Below are 22,986 nucleotides of genomic sequence, written 5' to 3' on the forward strand. Positions count from 1 at the left end.
AACCCTTGCATACAGTTCATCAGGGCCTGGGGATTTGTTAGGTTTTAATTTATCTATTTGCCTAAGGACCATGTCACTTGTGACCCTAATAGTGCACAGTTTATTATCGTCCTGTTCTACATAATTTATCATTACTGGAATATCGCTGGTATCCTCCTGTGTAAAAACTGAGAGGAAGTATGTGTTAAAAATTCTACACATTTCCTTATCACTGTCAGTGAGCTGACCCGAGGAACTTTTGAGTGGGCCTATCTTGTCCCTGATCTTACTTCTGTATACCTGAAAGAATCCTTTTGGGTTAGTCTTCGATTCTCTTGCAACTTTAACCTCATAATCTCTTTTTGCTTTTCTAATTCCCTTTTTTATTTCTCTCTTTAACTGAATATATCGATTTCTCAATTGCCCCTCTCCTCTTTTGATTTGCCTATATATGCCTCTCTTTTGACCAATCAGATATTTTAATCTATTGTTCATCCATTTAGGATCATTTTTGTTTGATCTGATTTCCCTATTTGGAACATAATTTGACTGAGCAGCTAGAACTATGCCCTGGAAAGCATCATATCGGCAACCATCACCACCTACCTGACCCTTAGTCAGGTCATTCCAGTTCAGCCCACCTAAGTAATTTTTCAGTCCTACGAAATCAGCCAAGCGAAAGTCAGGGACGGAGACTTGATTGCCATTATTAGGGGAATTCCATGATATATTAAAACTGAGTGATTTGTGATCACTTTCCCCAAGCTCATCATTAACCTCAAGATTATTAATTAGTGTTTCCCTACTGGCAAGAACCAAGTCAAGGAGGTTATTTCCCCTAGTTGGCTCTGTCACAAACTGTTTTAAAAAACAATCCTGGATCGTATCAAGAAAGTCACCTGACTCTAAATTTCCTGTCAAATTGCTCCAGTCAATCTGTCTATAGTTGAAATCTCCCATTAGCACAACATTTTCGTATGTAGATGCCTTACGAATTTCGTCCCATAGAAGTTTACTGCACTCCCTATCAAGATTTGGGGCCCTGTAAATCACACCCAAAATTAGTTTTTCTCGGCCCTCGAGAAGCTGGGGCCGAGAAAAACTAATTTTGGGTGTGATATACAATGGACTATATTTTTCACTCTGCAGCAGACATCTTCAGACTATCTTTCTGATCATAGTATCAGCAAGGCATTCCTACGCCACGGTGGTCGAAATATTCCGTTTCAACCTGTAAAGAGCGGTGCAATATCGTCTCGATACAAAATGCTAGCCAAGCTCACGATGTTTTTCTCCTTACCACCATTGATGCTATTCCTGTAACAATTCAAAAACACCATTTTCTCAATTCCTGTAGTGGTACCGTCATTTTACCTCGTACCATTGTTCAACGTAATTTCCAGACATGCGTGACGATATTCTGGAGTAGCTTGAGCTCCAAGACCTCCCAGTTCTTAAAGTAGACACGTATGTACTTCCTGCCTGGGGTGGAGGCGCTACCCCTTGCACTGTAGCTCGCTTAACCTTTGACTGCCGTGAGCTTCCGTCCTCGGTTTATATTGAGGAACACCGTTGTAGAAATTGCTGGCGTTTAGGCCATCCAGCGAAATATTGCAGGTCCATGGATGAATGTCCAGTGTGTGGTGCCAATGACCATACCAATACATCTTGTAGTCTACCTCCCTCTTGCCATAATTATAATGAAACTTACTCATCTTATTCTCGTCGTTGCCAAGTTTACTTAAATAAACGAGAAATCCGTTGTCTCAAAGAGACAGAGATTTTACTCACGCAATAGCGGTCTCTCACCTACGCCTCCAGGGTAGACTTCCCTGCATTTCTTATTCTCGAGTTACTAAGTGGCCCCCAACCTCTGGAGTCCCAACTCTCGCAGCCTCCCCTGTGGTCACACTTTCCACAGTCACCTCTGTATCTAACTTTTTTGCAATCCTGGAGTCCGAGGTTCCTACCCCGTCACCTCATTCTGTTCTCAAATCTTCATCTTCTCACTCGCAAATTTCTTCGCCTACAAGACAAAAGCCTTCAAAAATTTTTAAGTCTTCTTGCAGGCCAAGAATATGCAATCTACCCACCTCTCTCTCTCTCTCTCTCTCTCTCTCTCTCTCTCTCTCTCTCTCTCTCTCTCTCTCTCTCTCTCTCTCTCTCTCTCTCTCTCTCTCTCTCTCTGTCTCTCTCTCTCTCTCTCTCTCTCTCTCTCTCTCTCTCTCTCTCTCTCTCTCTCTCTCTCTCTCTCTCTTGTCTCACTGCTGTCACCTTGTCGTAGAACTCTAGTAGGTTCGTGACACAGGATTTCCCGTCTCTGAATCCATGCTGGTTGTCGTTTATAAGCTCATTCCTTTCTAGGTGGTCCACCACTATTTTTCTGATAATCTTCTCCATGATTTTGAAACAATGCATGTCAGTGACATTGGTCTGAAGTTTAATACTGCGTGTCTGTCTCATATTTTAAAAATTGGGACTACATTTACTGTCTTCCATACCTCAGGTAGTCGCCCTGCTTCGATAGATGTGTTAAAGATTGTTGTTAGTGGTTGTTAGAGCGCCTGTCCTCCCTCTCTCAGGAACCACGGAGAGATGTTATCTAGCCCTCATCCATCGCCTTTGAGACATCTAGTTCGCTTAGCAGCCTCTTCACCACCTCCTCGGTTGTACGTATCGTGTCCAGCACCTGTTGGTGTACCCCACCTCTCCGTCTTTCCAGAGTCCTTTCTGTTTCCACTGTGAATATTTCTTTGAATCTTATGTTAAGCTCATCACATACTTCAAGGTCGTTTCTTGTAAACTCCCCTCCTTCCTTCCTCATCCTGATTACTTGGTCTTCGAAGGTTGTAATCTTCCTGATGTGACTGTACAACAGCTTCGGTTCAGACTTAGCTCTCGCTGTTATGTCCTTTTCGTATTGTCGCTGGGCCTCTCTCCTTACCTGTCCATATTCATTTCTTGCTCTTCGACTACTCTCTTTGGTCTCCTGGGTCCTTTGCCTTCTATACTTTTTTCCATTATCTAGCACACTTGGTTTTAGCCTCTCTACACTTTTGGGTGAACCAAGGGCTCGTCCTGGCCTTCTCATTATGTCTGTTACCCTTGGGTACAAACCTTTCTTCATCTTCCTTGCATATTGTTATCATATATCTCAGCATCTCGTTTACTGTTTTCCTTTCCACTTCTGTCTCATTGGACCTTGCACAGGAAATTCCTCATGCCTGTATAGCCCCCTCTCTTTTAGTTTGGCTTCATTCCTTTTCCCCTGCCTGCCTTCCTCTCCACTTGTAACTACTGTGTATTTGAAACTTAGAACCACGTAGTCACTATCTCCTAGGAGCCTTTCATATGTGATGTTCTCAATATCTGCACTGTTCAAGGTAAATACTAGGTCTAGTCTAGGTGGTTTATCCTCTTCCCTCTCTCTGGCAGTGTCCCTAATGTGTTGGTGCATGAGGTTTTCCAGTACCACCTCCAACATCTTAACTCTCCACGTTTCTGGGCCTTCATGTTGCTCAAGGTTTTCCCAGTCTATTTCTTTGTGGTTGAAGTCACCCACGACCAGTAGCTTTGCCCTGCTCACTGCTCAAATAGGCCCTTCTGGCCACTTCAGCCAGTGTGTCAACCATCTCTCCGTTACTCTCATCATATTCTTGTCTTGGCCTGTTGTTCTGTGGTGGGTTATTCATCACTGCCATCACCACCTTGGGACCTCCAGTCTAAAATGCTCTTATTGTATAATTCCTTGCCTCTCCCCTGTCCCCTATCTTCAACTCCTCAAAATTCCATTGGTTTTTGACTAGCAGTGCCACTCCTCCACTTCCCTGTTCTCTCTGTCTTTCCTCAGGATCTGATATCCAGTTGGAAAGATAACATTTGTTATCATTCCTGCAAGCCTGGTTTCTGTGAGGGCTGTGGTGTTTGGTGACGCCTGTGTGATTCTTTCGTGTAACTCCTCCCACTTCGTTATACCATCAGCGTTGGTGTACCATACTTTGTTTCCTCTCTAGCACTGTATTCTGGGGGGTTTGTGGGGGTTAGGGGTCCTGGCAGGGTGCTATGAGATTCAACTACGTATTGTTTGTGCGTGTGTGTGTGAAAGGAAGAAATAAACCCCTATAAGAAGGATAACTCAAATTCCTCTGATCAAGAGTAGTTCAACATCAAGCATGCATTCTTAGAGGGTGAACTTACCAGAATGCAGAACGATGGAATCAGCAACGTATGGTTCAATGGGATCCCCATCGGTGCCGATGACATTAAGTTGGTGGTTGTCGACGGAGACAATCGTGGGGCAATTGAGTCCCCCGGCGTTGATGAGACGAAGACGGTGACGCAGTCCTGGTGTCACCTTCACCACCTCCACTGGCGTAGATGCTTCCTCCTCACCCTCGTACTGGAGAAACAGTGACCATAAGTTATCTCATAAGCCTTAAGCGTAAACAAAAACAATTATAGTTTAACAAAAGTAAATTAATGAAGAGCAGAATTCCAAAAAAAAACAGGTTAATTGCTACCAAATGTGAGCATTTTAACCATGCTTCATCAGCATTTATGAAATATAAACAAGGTTCGTACGTTCGATTTTGCTGAAGATGAACTAAATAATTAGTCCTGCTTATAAATAACTCTGAATATAAATTATAAAGTTGTATTGTTTCTAAATTAATTTTTATGAGTTTCGTGTGAAACTATCTTCAGATATTTGACTTAGAGTGAGATGCATTAATTTATGAAATTTGGCCTTAACATTTGTCAACCATAATCCTAATAATGCTTATAAAATTTCAAAAGCTTCTCTGAGGCTGTGAGTCCACAATTTGCACCAGAGGTAGACCCCATCCTAGATACCTATGTATGTATGTATGCATGTATATATATATATATATATATATATATATATATATATATATATATATATATATATATATATATATATATATATATATATTATGCAGAAAATTCGGAGTGTGGAAATTAGGAGAAGGTGTGGAGTTAATAAAAGTATTAGTCAGAAGGCTGAAGACGGGTTGTTGATGTGGTTTGGTCATTTAGAGAGAATGGATCAAAGTAGAATGACATGGAGAGCATTTAAATCTGTAGGAGAAGGAAGGCGGGGTAGGGGTCGTCCTCGAAAAGGTTGGAAGGAAGGGGTAAGGGAGGTTTTATGGGCGAGGGGCTTGGACTTCCAGCAGGCGTGCATGAGCGTGTTCGATAGGAGTGAATGGAGACGAATGGTATATGGGACCTGACGATCTGTTGGAGTGTGAGCAGGGTAATATTTAGTGAAGGGATTCAGGGAGACCGGTTATTTTTATATAGCCGGATTTGAGTCCTGGAAATGGGAAGTACAATGTATGCACTCTCAAGGAGGGGTTCTGGATATTGGCAGTGTGGAGGGATATGTTGTGTATCTTTATACATACATGCTTCTAAACTGTTGTGTTCTGAGCACCTCTGCAAAAACAGTGATTATGTTTAAGTGAGGTGAAAGTGTTGAATGATGATGAAAGTATTTTCTTTTTGGGGATTTTCTTTCTTTTTGGGTCACCCTGCCCCGGTGGGAGACGGCCGACTTGTTGAAAAAAAATGTATATATATATATATATATATATATATATATATATATATATATATATATATATATATATATATATATATATATATATATATATATATATATATATATATATATATATATGTGTGTGTGTGTGTGTGTGTGTGTATGTATATATACGGTCTACATGGTCTTAACTGTTCCAAAACCAAGGGCTGGCATGCAAGACACAATGAGGTCAATGACATCATTAAGAGAACCCTTGCTACAGCTGGATGCCCAGCCGAGAGGCAGCCCCGATCACTAGCAGCCAACAATACCCACAACCCAGCAAACCGCCTCAACAGGATCACCATCTATCCTTGGAAGAATGGTAAGCTCTTAGCATGAGACTATACTTGTGTGTCCACACTGGCTGACACCTATATCCATCATAGTGTCGGGCGACAGGGAGGAACTGCTGAGCACAGGGAGGAGTACAAGATCAGCAAGTACAGGGACATAAGCCAACAGTATCAATTTGTCCCAGTGGGATCAAAGACCTTGGGATCATGGGGAAAAAATGCCACAAGTTTCCTTAAAGAATTGGGTTCCAGACTCATCGACACCACCAGAGACCCAAGGGCAGCCGGTTTCATGTTCCAGCGCCTCAGCGTGGCCATCCAGAGGGGAAATGCTTGCTGCATACTTGGCTCGCATCCAGCCTCGGAGGAGCTGGAGGAAATTCATAATCTTTGATATATTGTGTCATTGTATTCATGTCTGTTTTTCTGTAAATGTATTCTGTTTATTAATAAATGTTCACATAGAATATAAAATATATAGGGGATGGTAGGAGAAGAAAATATTCAAACAGCTCCGGGAGAACCTTAAGTTTTCCCTGAGGTACGTTTATTGTCTTCTCTGAGGATGAGGCTCCTCTGTCCAGCTATAGAGGTGGTACTTCCCTATAATTATATATATATATATATATTATATATATATATATATATATATATATATATATATATATATATATATATATATATATATATATATATATATATATATAAAGAAAACGAAAGTTTCTCTCATTAAACGTAGTAATGTATAAGGAGAAAGTGTTACTAGCCCCTTGCCGGGAGCAAGGGGCTAGTAACACAAATCTATAACCCGTGTTGACTGCATTCCTAGTGAACTACATGACACTTCTTTGAAAATGGCTTGAGAAATGCTGCTAATATGACAGTGTTAAATAATCAGTGTCTGTGATGCGTTTCCAGACTTTCTTCACCATTTAATCCAGATTTCATTGTCGGGTGCCTAGTCAAAAAGGCTGTTCCTGCAGGCATACATATCCCACTACTCATTAACTTTAAGGTAAGTCATTAAAGTTGAATCCCTCTAGGATGCATAAAGCAATTTTTTTTTTTTTGGTATGGGGGGTTCTTGGGAGGCAGAGTAGCACCAACATGCCGAACCTGCCCTAGTACATTCTTTTGATAAATATTTTAATTTTCACCGAGATACTGCAACAATGAATGCACACTTGTTTGGGATAAAAAAAAGACTTCAAGTTTTACATAAGAAGATCATAATCACTACGACCGACTAAGAAAACATACCTGTGCTTCGAATAGCCTGCCCTTGCCGTTGACGAGGATGTTCGTAGCGAAGTCGTCATCGGTGAAAAGATAGCGGTTAAAAAACTTGTCGGGGGTGGAGACGTGGAACCAATCGTTGAAGATGATTACGTGTTCGGGCAGGTCCACGTCGTAGGACCAAGCCATGGGGTCCTCTACCTCCCTCACGACGAATGCACCAAACACACCACTTCCTCGGTGAAGACCTGATAGACGACATACCGGGAATTTGTAAAGTAAAAGGACACAAGTACAACTAATGTGACATTTTATTGTGGCAACGTTTCGCTCTCCAGGAGCTTTGTCAGGCCGTTACAAACAGTACATGGACACAGATGGTATATGTAGGCTCAGAGTGAGGTGCAATACTAGTGGTAGTAGTAGTAGTAGTGACATAAGTTGTAGTAGTAGTAATACAATATGGTAGATAACATGTAGGAACGATAACTTGAACAACGCCAGTGTACAACACCGAAATTCCACCAGTCATCTCATGAAATTCAGGGACGCCCAATTAGTGATCAAAGAAACTAATTTCCGCAGACGCAAGTGCCTAGAATCAGCACTAATCACTGTTTCGAATACAATTAAACAAAACAAAGCCAGCTTCACCATATCTAAAGTCTTAGCGAGAATCCTCCTGAAAACAGTAAACCCTGCCATCACATAGTCTCTCCTGTTAATACTGCACAAAGCACATTACAGAGAGTGAACACTGAAACAGGCCTTCTCTATCCAGTCTATATTTCTCTAACCTATTTTTATGTACGAGTTAATTGCTCTACCATATTGTATTACTACTACTACTACTACTACTACTTATATCACTACTACTACTACTACTACCACTAGTATTGCACCTCACTCTGAGCCTATTTATACCCTCTGTGTCCATGTACTGTTTGTAACGGCTTGACAGAGCTCCTGGAGAGCGAAACGTTGCCACAGTAAAATGTCACATTAGTTGCACTTGTGTCCTTTTACTTTACATATTGTCGGTATTCCTACCAATATTATTACATACCGGGAATTGAAGACCTGACGACGATTGATATTTTGTGTGGTTTTTACTCCTCTCTTGACCAATGTAACACTGTAGTGTCATATGTATGTTCGAAATTAGGGATTCGGGGGATATTTTAACCTTCTTTTATGGATAGTATAAGGAGAAGTTTTCAACGTTTACCGAGACACTTAAACGACCATCTGGTTAAGGACTCTTGAGAAAAGACACTGTAGTTACCATATCCTGTCTAATTAAACCTGACTACCGCCCACTCCCAAAGCGCATTATCAACCCCATGGGTTTAATGTTTTTCTATGAATATTGTAACAGTGTTGTCCAATTGACAACATGAATATTCAAGGCCTATATAGTGTTGTGGAGAACACTGAGAATCAAGATGAATGGTTCAAAGAACCGACATGTTGTTAAATTAGACACATGTGCAACTCTTGGGTATCCTCTATAAAGATACCCAAGAGTTGCACATGTGTCTAATTTAACAACACTGAGAATAAAACACTCCAGAAGACTACCTGTTGATGACTGTTACTACCCGTGACTGGTGACTATTACAGCAAGTGAGCACATCTACCAGCTATACTTGTATCTCTCATAGATAACAGGTAACTTCCATTTTTGCCATAGGCTTGTCATAGAAATAAGTTCAAAGACCTTTATTTTCATGTGACCACGTTAAAGGCAAATGCAAAACAACGTTAAACTCATTTATCAGGGCTAAGAGACTTAATGGACCAACGTTCAGCTTCTATCGTCTATTGTTCAGTTCATCCAAATTATATGAATGATTTTTGACGTTGTTTACTAAAAAATAAGAGTATACATGATTTTATTACTAAGTTAACTGGCTAAAAGCTTCTTCTCTGTTCCAACTCATTTATTGTTGAATGTATGAAATTAAAGAATAATAAGGCACAATACCGTGACTGGAACAATACACAAATATCCAGCGCCTAACTAGCGGCTAGTTAATGGTCCGTGTCGAAACGGGTTATAAGTGTCTTTCTCCTATGTGCGGGTTTTCTTGTGTATAATATGAAATTGTTTTACTATCCACAACCTAAAAAGGCAGACGTATCAAAATTAATGATATATATGAGGTGTGCACATATGGTGAGATTAACGTTGTGAGACGAGTCACTGGAAATTTACTCTAACACGGAAATTATTTTGGGTGACTTACAAGAAATAACTCATTGTCAATTATGTTACTAACTAAAGAGCTGGTCCTAGAAAATAAAACAAATTACTAACTATGCGAAACATTTAATATTCGTGAGGAATGAGAGTTGGAGGTGATGTGCTCTATCATTATGTATTAAACATATTTTTTTTTAAATCTATCGTCTATGTGAGGGGATTTCACCACTGAAGAATAATTCATACATCAATATAGCGATTGAATATACTCGTATATACATCGAGAAATACACACCTCTCCGTATACTGTACAAACTTTTATACATTTTCAGAATTTACGATGATAATATAGTGTTTAACTGTTCACTTTTGATCAAGGGTGAGTTTTTTTTTTTTTTTAATTATATAAAATAACACACAAGATTCACCACAATACCCTCTAGTGGTTGGTTATCAACATACCCGAGTGAGAGTGCCACCAGAGAGTGCCACTGTTTGTAGTCACGAAGTTATAGCGGAAGGAGCCGCCTAAGATGGGGCACTGAGTGACAAAGGGGACACCATCATAGTATTGAAAATCTTTCATGTGGTGCCCGTGAAAGTGGATGGTCTCAGTGTCCGACAGCATCCAGTTGTACACATCCACCACCACCCGGTCTCCCTCGCACACCTGACCAGGAAGGAACAGCTGTTATAATGCTAATATAACATGTGTAATATATCGGAACCACTAAACCACAGAGGGTCGTAAGGTTTACCTAACCAGAATTCGTGGCACGTAGATAATGGCCTCAGACCGGGACCTGATCACAAACTTGTATGAGGAACTCTGACCCAACAAGCAGCCTGTGACTAAAACTATTATTTGCAGTAGCCAGCTAGTCCCAGTTAGTGGCCACCACTAACCTACCCAGGATTATAGTGAAGAGAACTTTGTGAAACTGTGCTCCAGTGGACTAAGATGACGGGCTGGTAATCCCAGATGGAGGACTCGAATCCAAATTGATCTGTTACTTCATTAACTACTGAAATTTGAGAAAAATAACTTACAGTTTTGTTGGAAATAGTATGAAAGACCGACAAGTTGAAAATTAAAACGTATGTGCAGCAGTTGGATGTCTTTATTGATGAAACGTTCCGCCTACACAGTAGACTTCTTCAGTCAAACACCAAAGAAACAGTGGAGATGAAATTAAGATGATGTCATTAGTCCATCAACCTTGAAGAAAAAGTATTTAGCGTGGTCAGTCCCTCAGCCTATCATCTCCATGATCTGGAACGACATGAAGCGGAAACATGAGAATGGAGTCTTAAATACTGTCGAAGGTGAGATGGAAGATCTCGAAGAAAGTACTGTCAGACACTGCAGAAACACGGTATCTTGGTACAGAGGATATCTTTCATCCTTCACTGCGTATCTACTAGTTGGGAGTGAGAAGGGTTCGATTCCACTAGTGGATCTCGTCATTTACAACGTCTTCAAGATCTTCCACCTCACCTTCGACAGTATTTAAGACTCCGTTCTCATGCTTCAGCTTCATATCGTTCCGGATCATGGAGCTGAACTCGTCTCCAGGCTGAGGGACTGACCACCTCAAATAGTTTTTCGCCAAGGTTGATGGACTGATTACATCATCTTTATTTCATCTCTGCTGCTGCCTTTGTATCTGACTTAAGAAGCCTACTGTGCAGGCCAAACGTTTCAGATACCCAACTGTTGCACGCTGCAACGTTTAAAACCATTGCTTTGCACCTATTTAATAGTGTTGATACAATCATGTACTCGCATATTATTTTTTTTTTTTGCCTTCATGGATAAAGTTCTTTGTCTTTCACAGATGCCTCAGTGCACCACCCACTCTCTTCCCCGTTCGTGGAATTTTAATGGCGCTGAAGGGGTTGTCATCCAAGATACTGGAGCCTCCCTAACTATCTGATTACCTCCCATCTGAGGGATGGGAGGTAATCAGGTTCGATCCAGGTAAGAGGAGGCCGGGTCAAATTCCTTGGATCAGGATCCCCTCACAGGCGTCAAGGAACTCCCCATGAAGAGGTAAACACAAGTGGGACTGAGGAAACGACTGAGTCTGGAGAGCGGCACATAGTCTTGGTCTGGGAAGCAGGTGGTTTGGTTCTCCGGGCCTCCCATAATAATAACATAATGTAATATTTTCATTTTTACAAGTACATGTACAAGGTATACAGTCCTAGCTGACATCAATAACATACTACTATATAGAAAGTCGCTTATTATGCAGAGTATTTCGGTCAAATCAGGTCAATTTTGTCCCTGGACGCGAACCACACCAGTCATCTAACACCCAGGTACCCATTATTACTGATGGGTGAACATGGACAACCGGTGTAAGGAAACACGCCTAATGTTTCTGTCCCTTTGCCAGGAATCGAACCCAGACCCTCACCGTGTGAAGCATGAGCTTATGCCAGTAGGCCACAGGGCACCTTATGGGAGGTAATTAAATGCTACTGAGAGAATGAATAGCAAAAATCCGATAAGATCCGTTTAGAATGTTTGAACACTGTCATAAATTGTTTCTGTGGTATCTGCGTGGAGCTCACGTTTATGCTTGGTCCCGGGAGCTGGCGGTTGATCGTAATAAGAGGCCTGGCTACACCATCACCGGCTATACATTCAGGACGGGAGCAGTCAGTCGTGTTAAACGGGCAGTTGAAGCAAGCACGACTCATTGTGTGGTACTCCTGAAGATTGAAGGTGTAATAACAAGTACGGGTGTCCCCAGCCTCACAGGTCCTCTCACACTCGTGAGCGGCATCTGCAAACACTGTTTACAATTATCAAGGAGTGTTATGAAGTTAGTGGACCTTATTTTATATTCCCAAACTACACATAAATTCATCACAGCAAATCAGTAGCCTGCATAACATGGAGTTTTAATGAAATTTATAATAATCATTAACAAACATTTTCAGTGTTCTGTTTATTATGTCGGAGAGGACAAATTAATTTCGGAAGAATATGATGTAAAAAAAAATACATGAGCAATGCTCAAAATTGTTGTTAAATCATATACAGAAATTTTTTTTTTTTACTTATTTCACAGAAACACTTTTTATTATTTATTCCACATAAAATTGATATATGTTATGATAGATACTTCTTACAAATTGTCAACTATATTGTTTTATTGATTCTTCATAAGTCTTACGGACTTAACTCATAAAAACATTATCTCAAAACATAGTATACTTTGCTAAACAATCGTTGTAAAAATTGTAGAAAATACATAGAAGATTAGGTTATGAAAGATTGGATATCAGATTGGAGGGAGAGAGTATGGAGGAGGTGAACGTATTCAGATATTTGTGAGTGGACGTGTCAGCGGATGGGTCTATGAAAGATGACGTGAATCATAGAATTGATGAGGGAAAAAGAGTGAGTGGTGCACTTAGGAGTCTGTGGAGACAAAGAACTTTGTCCATGAGAGTATAGTTTTACCAACGCTCTTATATGGGTGTGAAGCATGGGTGATGAATGTTGCAGCGAGGAGAAGGCTGGAGGCAGTGGAGATGTCATGTCTGAGAGCAATGTGTGGTGTGAATATAATGCAGAGAATTCGTAGTTTGGAAGTTAGGAGGAGGTGCGGGATTACCAAAACTGTTGTCCAGAGGGCTGAGGAAGGGTTGTTGAGGTGGTTCGGACATGTGGAGAGAATGGAGCGAAACAGAATGACTTCAAGAGTGTATCAGTCTGTAGTGGAAGGAAGGCGGGGTAGGGGTCGGCCTAGGAAAGGTTGGAGGGAGGGGGTAAAGGAGGTTTTGTGTGCGAGGGGCTTGGACTTCCAGCAGGCATGCGTGAGCGTGTTTGATAGGAGTGAATGGAGACAAATGGTTTTTAATACTTGACGTGCTGTTGGAGTGTGAGCAAAGTAACATTTATGAAGGGATTCAGGGAAACCGGCAGGCCGGACTTGAGTCCTGGAGATGGGAAGTACAGTGCCTGCACTCTGAAGGAGGGGTGTTAATGTTGCAGTTTAAAAACTGTAGTGTAAAGCACCCTTCTGGCAAGACAGTGATGGAGTGAATGATGGTGAAAGTTTTTCTTTTTCTGGCCACCCTGCCTTGGTGGGAATCGGCCAGTGTGATAATAATAAATAAAAACATAGAAGTTTGCAAATATAATTAACCAGATGAATTTATGAAGCCTCATAATGGAGGTTTCAGTAATATATTTAAGCATAAATAGGGCATTTTAAGCTATAAGTTGATGGAAATGAAATGACATAAGATGTATTTTCTGGTAATAACATTTTGGATTTATGAACACAACAATGTCGAGCCAAGTTAATATCAGCAGTCAAGATATTTTTACTCACTGTATACAAGCTAAATGTAACAAGTTTAATGAAAGTCCTTCTATAAAACTTCCATCCAACTCAAATATTCACATACACAATTTTCATTCAGTTTAAAGTTTAGTTAGTAACTCATATGTACAGTGGGATATTTTATTAATCAAGAAATATAATGTTTCCTAATATAAACCAAAGACAGATTCAGCCCAGAAATTTAAATTCATATTTGATGTTTGTAAATGTATATTTGATTCTGATTCATTAATTCTGCGTACTGCAATACTCACGGGTAAGGGCGGCCACCAGGACCACACCGATAACAGAAACTACGATCTTCATGACTTTCTTGGAAAACTTCTTGGTCGCTTCAGCACAATAGATTTCAGTTGAAAGATAATTAATTATGCCCTATTAACGTATTTTAGATAGCTAATTCAATAAGATAATAGGTAAAAGAAAATAAGCTGTGACAGAGGTGCCAGTGGAATCTTGCGTACACTGACACAGAGGTTCCGTCTGGCTGTCAGCCATCAGTTCGGCAGGTATATATACACTTGCCAGTCCGCCGTCAAGACAGTCTTATCACGTCCCTGGGAAACAGTCAGTTCACTGCATTGATAATTAGGTATTCCAATTGATAAACCCCACTGTGTGGCAGAGAAACATAATGAGTAATAAAGATATCTCCTGCGTGATAAATGGTTTGAAAACCGACAAGTTGATGATCGAGACACTTATGCAACATATGGGAATCTTTATTAAGGAAACGTTTCGCCACACAATGGCTTCTTCAGTCCAATACAAAGCAGAGAAGGGTTAGGATAAGATATCTCCTGTTGGAAAATAACGTTGTAGAAAATAAAGGTACTCACAGTGTGGGCTCACCTTTTTGAATAAAAAAAAGTGCCACATACATATAATATCATTTACTCCACATTGTTAATATCTACATAACATTCCAGTTCCAATCCGGTAGTTTGTCTAAACTCTAAAATCCCCTCCCAGTTTAAAAATGAGGCAGTGACATAGGATCGCCTATTCAAAATATGGCCATTTCTAATAGTTTAACTTGACTGAGCGAAGTCCACGTTATTTTAAGCATCACGTAAAGAAAAAAAAACTTTCCTTAACGTTACGTGGTGGTGCTTCGTTTACCTTCGCGTGCAGTATCCAGGACACACAGCAGCGTATGTGTCAGTACTTTCTTATGCACAAGAAACGTGGTTTCAAAGTCCTTTTTACTGTGCGTCTTTGCTCTCCCATCTTGAGTGACAACTCTTCTGGCTAGAAACAAATGTATTTTAGAATAGTTTTCGTAAACCTCTGTTTTTTATCCAGTTTCTTGATAGTTTTCTCGGGTGTATGTTCCATGCTTACACTGCACACTTGAAGATAGGCCTGATATCTTTATTTTAAAGAGTTCGGGGACGACTTTGTTGAAATTCTTAGATTCGCCGAACTAGCATTCGCTGTAGTGGATTTCTATGAATGTGCTCCTCAGACGATATGTTCGGCACCATACTTACCCCTAGATCTTTCTCCTTAAGTGACCCCTTCACTAATTTTCATTACCTTGCTTTTGTTAGGGTTGAATTCCTCTAGTCAGTTTGACCAGTCCTGCAGCTTATCCAGGTTCATTCGTAGCCTTTCCTCGTTCTCATCAATTTTTATTCTCATTATTTTAAAATTGCTTACTAATAGGGAGGATATAGCTGATTCCATCTCATTTGATGTCATTCACACATACTAGAAACAGTATCGGTCCAAATACTGATACTTGCTGAATCACACTTGTATACTTGCCTATTGTCACATCATTTCTCGCCTCATAAAATATTCTTTAATTAACTGTAATACATTTTCTGATATTTTGGCCTGTTTCTTAAGTTTTTTTTCAGTTTCTCGTGAAGTGCATTATCAAATATCTTCTTGCGGTCCAAGAATATGTCACCCATTCATGACTCTCAAGCTTAACTTCTGTTACCCCGTCAAAGAACTCCAGCAGAATTATGATGATTCTTGCTTAAGAAATTCCTCCAGCGCTCTCCTGATTATCTTCTCCAATACCCTGTAAGTATGCATGCCGATGATACTGGTCTGTAGTTTAACACTTCCTGAATGTCTCATTTCTTAAATATTAGTACTACATTCGTTGTCTTCAAAATTACTTTCAATTGTACTATGTCCACTGTCTTGTATATTTCAGCTAGTGATTCAGATACTGCTTGTGCTTCCTCATAGAATTCGTCGTGGTACTTTTTCGGGTCCCATTGTCTTTGATGTATTTAACTCAGCCAAAAGTTTTTCATCTCTTCTCCTTCTAGGTGTATGATGTTCAGTACCCACTGGTGCACCCTTTCTCTTTGACTCTCTGGTATACGTGTGTGTGAGGGGATAAGAGGATATGAATTATATACTTCAAGAATTGAAGTAAACATGCTTATTAATATGTATCGGTCAGCCTTCAACTAACGACTGGTTATATCTCGTCATAACTCTTAACAGACGGCAGGTATGAAATGTGTCTAAGAATTTTAGAGGAATAAAGTCACTGTTATTACGCTTGTACATATCACTCGGCGTTAAGGATGGGAATATTTCCATTGTCATCTAAATTTGTTGTGATCTACGTTAGGTCAATGATTTGAAACGAATTATGGATATTGTTTATGAAATGAAAAAATTCACTGAATAATTTTGCTAATTTTGTGGGAAAAATTTGTGTAATGTGATAGTGAATTCGTCACTATCACATTAGTGAAGTTGCAAAGAAGTTGCAGAGGTTGGTGGATGAATTTGGTAGGGTATGCAAAAGAAGAAAATTAAAAGTGAATACAGGAAAGAGTAAGGTTATGAGGATAACAAAAAGATTAGGTGATGAAAGATTGGATATCAGATTGGAGGGAGAGAGTATGGAGGAGGTGAATGTATTCAGATATTTGGGAGTGGACGTGTCAGCGGATGGGTCTATGAAAGATGAGGTGAATCATAGAATTGATGAGGGGAAAAGGGTGAGCGGTGCACTTAGGAGTCTGTGGAGACAAAGAACTTTGTCCTTGGAGGCAAAGAGGGGAATGTATGAGAGTATAGTTTTACCAACGCTCTTATATGGGTGTGAAGCGTGGGTGATGAATGTTGCAGCGAGGAGAAGGCTGGAGGCAGTGGAGATGTCATGTCTGAGGGCAATGTGTGGTGTGAATATAATGCAGAGAATTCGTAGTTTGGAAGTTAGGAGGAGGTGCGGGATTACCAAAACTGTTGTCCAGAGGGCTGAGGAAGGGTTGTTGAGGTGGTTCGGACATGTGGAGAGAATGGAGCGAAACAGAATGACTTCAAGAGTGTATCAGTCTGTAGTGGAAGGAAGGCGGGGTAGGGGTCGGCCTAGGAAAGGTTGGAGGGAGAGGGTAAAGGAGGTTTTGTGTGCGAGGGGCTTGGACTTCCAGCAGGCATGCGTGAGCGTGTTTGATAGGAGTGAATGGAGACAAATGGTTTTTAATACTTGACGTGCTGTTGGAGTGTGAGCAAAGTAACATTTATGAAGGGGTTCAGGGAAACCGGCAGGCCGGACTTGAGTCCTGGAGATGGGAAGTACAGTGCCTGCACTCTGAAGGAGGGGTGTTAATATTGCAGTTTAAAAACTGTAGTGTAAAGCACCCTTCTGGCAAGACAGTGATGGAGTGAACGATGGTGAAAGTTTTTCTTTTTCGGGCCACCCTGCCTTGGTGGGAATCGGCCAGTGTGATAATAATAATAAAAAAAATAACAAGTTGATACGGCAGTGATGATGTCAAGTTGATAATGATGTCAGAAACTGCTTATGCTTAATTTTTTTTTTTTAAATTATTGTTTAAAGCGTTTAAATGATTATCTTTAAAAATGTTTAACATATTTAAAATGATTGTTTAAAACGTTTAAAATGCTTATATTTTAAATGTGTTAAATGATTGTTTAAAGTGATTATGATTAAAATCCTTCTATTGCTTGGTGAATGAAACAAATCATCCATAGTTGCAATGTATCGCCAGTATGATGTAGTGAGGTATAAATAACTGTCGTGATGCTTGGGATGGTGTCTGACGCAGATGAGAGAGCTACCAACTGTTAGTATGTAACTGAGACATTGAGATTAATACCACCTGTGTGTTTCCCTAGAGTCTAGACAACGTGGCGGAAGAGGGAGAGGGAGAAGTGTTGCTTGATTATGTATTGCTTGTGTTAGAGATGAAGTTGGACGGCTAGATATGTTTCAGTTGTTGACTGGTAGGAAATGAGTGTGTGTGGTGGGTTTCATTAATTTGTAGGTGGCTGGGGATAAGAGAAAGTTTGTAAAAGGCTGGTATTTTTATGGGTTTTTAAATCGGGTATTTTTGTTGATTTGTACAAGAATGTTGCATTTTTTGAGGTGTTTTTTTTTTTATTCGCCGGTATTCTCCCGGCCCTGGTCTTTTCCAAGGCCGGGTCATTGGCTCCCTATCTGGTGAGTATCTCGGGACCTAAGTCTCCCATGGGAGGAGATACAAGTACCCCCTCATCTTTGGGACCAAGTGTCCCCAGAACTAGCCACATTCCCCGCCCTCACGGGGCTCGCAGGAAGAAGCTAGACCTCTGGTCTGCCATCTGCCCCTCCCCAAAGGGGCTCGTGGGGATGGCAATCTTGTGAGCTGCAGGTGATAGCAAGCTCAGGTCTATATATGAGGTGTTAAAGTTTATATTTCTATGTAGGTGTTATAGTGTATATTTCTATGTAGGTGTTATAGTGTATATTTCTATGTAGGTGTTATAGTGTATATGTGACTGCTCCATGTGAACTAGATTCTCATATTATATCTTATTAAATATTTATGTTTATTTATCCCTGTTAGCCAGAAATATTCGAGGCTGGAATATTTCTAGAAAATGAATAAATAAATACTTATTATCTATTAGTAGCTCCTGTTAAAATATCTTTCATATGCAAAGTTTGTAAATATTACATCAGATGTTGCGTAGGTAGGTAAGATATGTCCAAAAGAAGCAGACACGAAGTATTCAGGTCCAGCTTCCATCGACCCCCCTCAAAACTGTGTAATCACATTTTACTGTCTAGACTTTCAGCTTTTTCAGGTTAATCAACGATTCTTATAACCCACGGAACGGGTGGGGTTTCAACCCAAGACAAATGTTATTACGGTTTCTTAAATGCGTATTACATCTCGTTAATGATTAAATATTTACTTAATGAGGTTTATATCTAGGTTAGGTAAGACTTGTCAGGAAACAGGACAAGTGTTTCCTGACGCGGGTCTTAGTCATATGATGACTCTTTGTGTTCTGTTTGTTGTGAAGTTATGTTATTATGATCATGGGGGACCTCTAAACCCGTAGGATTATACAGCATATGTGGAGGTGGGGGATGGAAGGTATTCAGGCTTAATTCAAGGAACTGGAGCACAGATCCAGTTCCCTAGAGTTAGGAAGATAAGGTAAGATAAGATTTCGTTCGGATTTTTAACCTCGGAGGGTTAGCCACCCAGGATAACCTAAAAAAGGCAGTTTGTCATCGAGGACTGTCTATTTTATTTTCATTGCGGTCCTCAATCATGTCCCCCAGGATGCGACCCTTACCAGTCGACTAACCCCTAGGTACCTACTTGCTGCTAGGTGAACAGGACAGTGTAAGTAAACACGTCGAAATGTTTCTTCCCCGCCGGGAATCGAACTCGGGCCCTCCGTGTGTGAAGCAAGAGCCTTGCCAGCCAGGCCATGGGGTCCATCGACCGACTTTTCCTGTTATTCCTTTATCACACATTTTGTGCGCTGTTACACCGTTGTCGCACTTGTCGAAGGCTTTTGCAAAGTCTGTGTATACTACATCTGCATTTTGTTTATCCTCTATAGCATCCAGGACCTTGTCATAGTGGTCCAGTAGCTGGAACAGGCAGGAGCTACCTGCTCTAAACCCATGTTGCCCTGGGTTGTGTAATTGATGGGTATCTAGGTGGTTGGATATCTTGCTTCTTAGAACCCTTTCAAAGATTTTTATGATATGGGATGTTAGTGCTATCAGTTTGTAGTTCTTTGCAATAGCTTTTGCCACCTTTATAGAGTTAGGCTAAGTCTGTTGCTTTTAGCGAGTGTTGGATGACTACTGTGTTGTATTGAGACTTTAGTTTCTCACTCATTTCTTTGCTGTCATCTGTGTAGGTCCTATCTCGCCTAAGCAGAGGCCCAATACTGGATACTGTTTTACCCTTTGATGTGGCATAAGAGAAGAAGTATTTTTTTTCCAATTTTCTTAGTGGCTTTTAGTCCTTCCTGCGATTCTTGTCTCATGTAAGATTCCTTAAGCTTAAGTTCGATATTTACTATTTCTCTGACCAGTGCCTCCCTTCGTATTTCATATATTGGCCCCACTCAGCAGCTCTGTGATTCTTTGCCTTCGCCTGTAAAGGGAACGTCCCTTTCTAGTTTACATCTTCTCTTTCTTTTTCTTAATGGAATGTGCCTTGAGCAGACCTCAAGTGCCACAGAGTTATTTTTTTTTCTAGGCAAAGGTTCAGATCCGTGTTGTTTAGGATATCTTCCCAGCTTGTTTCATTTAGGACATGGTTGACTTATTCAAATTGTATGCTTTTGTTATTGAAGATGAATTTTGTGAAAACACCCTCATGACTGATCACATTTTGCTGGTCAGGAGCCCTGTGCATACATGTCTGTACCTCTATTATGTTGTGATCAGAGTGAATTGTCTTTTATACGGTTATATTAAGTTTCAGATCGTCGTTGTTAGTGAAGATGAGGTCCAGCGTATTTTCTAGTCTTGTTGGCTCTAATATTTGCTGGTATAAAGTGAATTTGGTGCAGAGATTTAATACCTCGTGTGTGTGTGAGTTTTCATCTGAGCTGCCTCTTCGGGTGATCTCTGCTAAAATATTATTTGCTACACTCCTCCATTTTATGTGTCTCAAGTTGAAATCTCCAAGTAGCAAGATGTGTGGGGCAGGAGTTGGGAGATTTTCCAGACAGTTGTCAATTTTCAAAAGCTGTTCTTGAAATTGCTGGGAAATTGCATCCGGATGCTTTTATACAACCACAATGACAAGGTTTTGGTTTTCAATCTTTACCGCCAAAACTTCAACTACATCATTTGAGGTGTTTAGTAGTTCTGAGCAAATGAACGACTCTGTGACGTACAAGCCAACCCCTCCCCTCCTCCCCTTTGTTGCCTGTTTAGTCTGTCGCATCTGAATAGGTTATAACCTGGGATCCATATTTCGTTGTCAAAATGATCCTTTATGTGGGACTCTGAGTCTCTGTGAAAGCTGCAAACATTGCATTTGACTCTGTGAGTCAAATGCAATTTTGTTTGTTTATGGCTTTAGACCCTGTATCACTTGTATGTTTGCAAAGATAAATGTCATTATATTGATGGAATTTAGGGGGATTTTATTTGCTGGCATTAATATCTGTTGTTCTGGAGTGGAAGTCAATGGCTGTGCCTCTTCTCCAGAAGTGTTTTCAATTGGTGTAAGATTTCTGCCATTTTTTGCAATTTTTTTTTCTTCCTGGCACTAAAAAACCTTCTCTGGAAAGGTTATGGCTCCCCTCTATTATTTGCCCTGGTCCGGCTGGTCTATGTCTTCTTGTCCCCCTTTAGATGATGTGCCTGGCAACATACGTTGTAGCATTTTCTTTCATGGACTGACGTGTGACACATATCGGGGTGAAATAAGTTACAGGAACGGGAGTTCCACCCTCCTGTTATCATGTGGGTGCGGTACTTTTAGGGATAGTCAAACGTGCATATCCCGCCTGTTATACCAGACATATCATGCCTGCCGATACCCAAGGCATAGAATTTGCATAAATTGGAATTTTGTTTGCTAGGATTTTTTTGTGGGTGCATTTTTTTCTGTTTCCCCACTACCTACCGCCCCTCTATGGACATCAGTGCTTCCACCCGTTTTTACTGGTAATGTGTCAGGCATTATCCACTTTTGTTTCATCTCCAGTAGTATTGCTACTATGTACCACTATAAATTGTATTTCGTTGTCTTTACCTGTTGTATCATCAGGGCCACTACCTCCATTTGGTGCACTACCCTCCAGGACAACACTAGCACCCATTTTATTTTCCCAGCTGTCATACCAGGCTGATATGTCTTTCAAGAAGGATATTTTATTTGTGTTCTTGTTTTTTAATATAGACGTAATTTTCTCCCACAGGTATATCTCGTTTGGGCAGACCCAAAAACATTTCTCGGATTCTATATCAAACGTTACACAAATAACCCGCACATAAAAGAGAGAAGCTTACGACGACGTTGCGGGTTATTTGTGTATCGTTCCAGTCACGGTATTGTGCCTTTTTTGTTATTTGTATCAAACGTGTTCGTTGGTTTAAAGTTTCTGTATGACCCATGTTTATATATAAGTTTTAGATAAAAAAAAGCTAAATGACTTAAGTCAAATTATATACCTTTAGTATACCTGGAAAGCGTTTCGGGTATCAACGCCCCCGCGGCCCGGTCTATGACCAGATCTCGTGGTGAATCCGGGCCTGATCAACCAGGCTGCTACTGCTGGTCGCACTTAAACCGACGTACAAACCAAAGCCCTTTCTTGAAGACAGCCAGGGGTCTATTGGTAATGCCCCTTATGTATGCTGGGAGGCAGCCGAACAGCCTTGGGCCCCTGACACTTATTATGTTGTCTCTTAGTGTACTTGTGGCACCCCTGCTTTTCATTGGGGAAATGCTGTCGAGTCTTTAGCTTTCGTAGAGAGTGATTTTCGTGTGCAAATTTAGTACTAAAGTGTATCTTTCTCTCCTGCGTTCCAGGGAATACAAACCAAAGGACTTCAACCGTTCCCAGAAATTTAGGTGTTTTATCGTACTTTCGCCACACAGTGGCTTCATCGGTCCACTTACACTACTACCACTACTGCTACCACTTTATAGTATTTCCTATTTTCGTCCCCACTCTCCTCTCGTACATATTCCGGCTCCCTTCCATTCGCGCTTGTGTGTAATTATTTAATAGTCTTTGTCGAACCGAAACGACGTTATAAGTCTCAGTCGCCTATGTGCGAGTTATTTGTGTATATAACTGGTTCACTGGTCATTGTGCGAAAGGTGATCCTTAGAGTGAATAAACGTCTGTTACAAAAATGCGATATCTATAAAGTATAGACATCTCCAGGGAACACTAGAAGGTCTTCCCCTCTAGCATTCAGCCTGTTTCTGGTTTTTGTAACAAGTCAGAAAGTATTCTGGTCCAGTTATCCTTTAAAATTATGATAAATTTTCATAGTACCTTAGGATTGCAACTGATAGGATACTAACTAAA

At 40.5% G+C, this 22,986-nt stretch overlaps 1 protein-coding gene across 4 annotated transcripts in view; it reads right to left on the minus strand.

Moving 5' to 3' along the window:
* The window catches only part of LOC128700130 (uncharacterized), an 84,797-nt gene extending 70,595 nt beyond the window's left edge, over window positions 1-14,202 (minus strand). For 2 of the 4 annotated variants that reach the window (XM_070100791.1, XM_070100790.1), the window contains exon 1: window positions 13,947-14,202. In XM_070100791.1, coding sequence (XP_069956892.1) covers window positions 13,947-13,998 — 52 coding nt within the window. In that variant the 5' untranslated portion in view covers window positions 13,999-14,202. Of the gene's footprint in view, window positions 1-4,176; window positions 4,379-7,143; window positions 7,368-9,787; window positions 9,996-11,905; window positions 12,130-13,946 lie in introns of all 4 variants that reach the window. The other 2 variants (XM_053793084.2, XM_053793083.2) reach the window with 2 other exon arrangements.
* Between the last annotated feature and the right edge of the window lie 8,784 nt (window positions 14,203-22,986).

Source organism: Cherax quadricarinatus, chromosome 74 (genome assembly GCF_038502225.1).
Source record: "Cherax quadricarinatus isolate ZL_2023a chromosome 74, ASM3850222v1, whole genome shotgun sequence".
Classification (NCBI taxonomy): Eukaryota; Metazoa; Arthropoda; class Malacostraca; order Decapoda; family Parastacidae; genus Cherax; species Cherax quadricarinatus.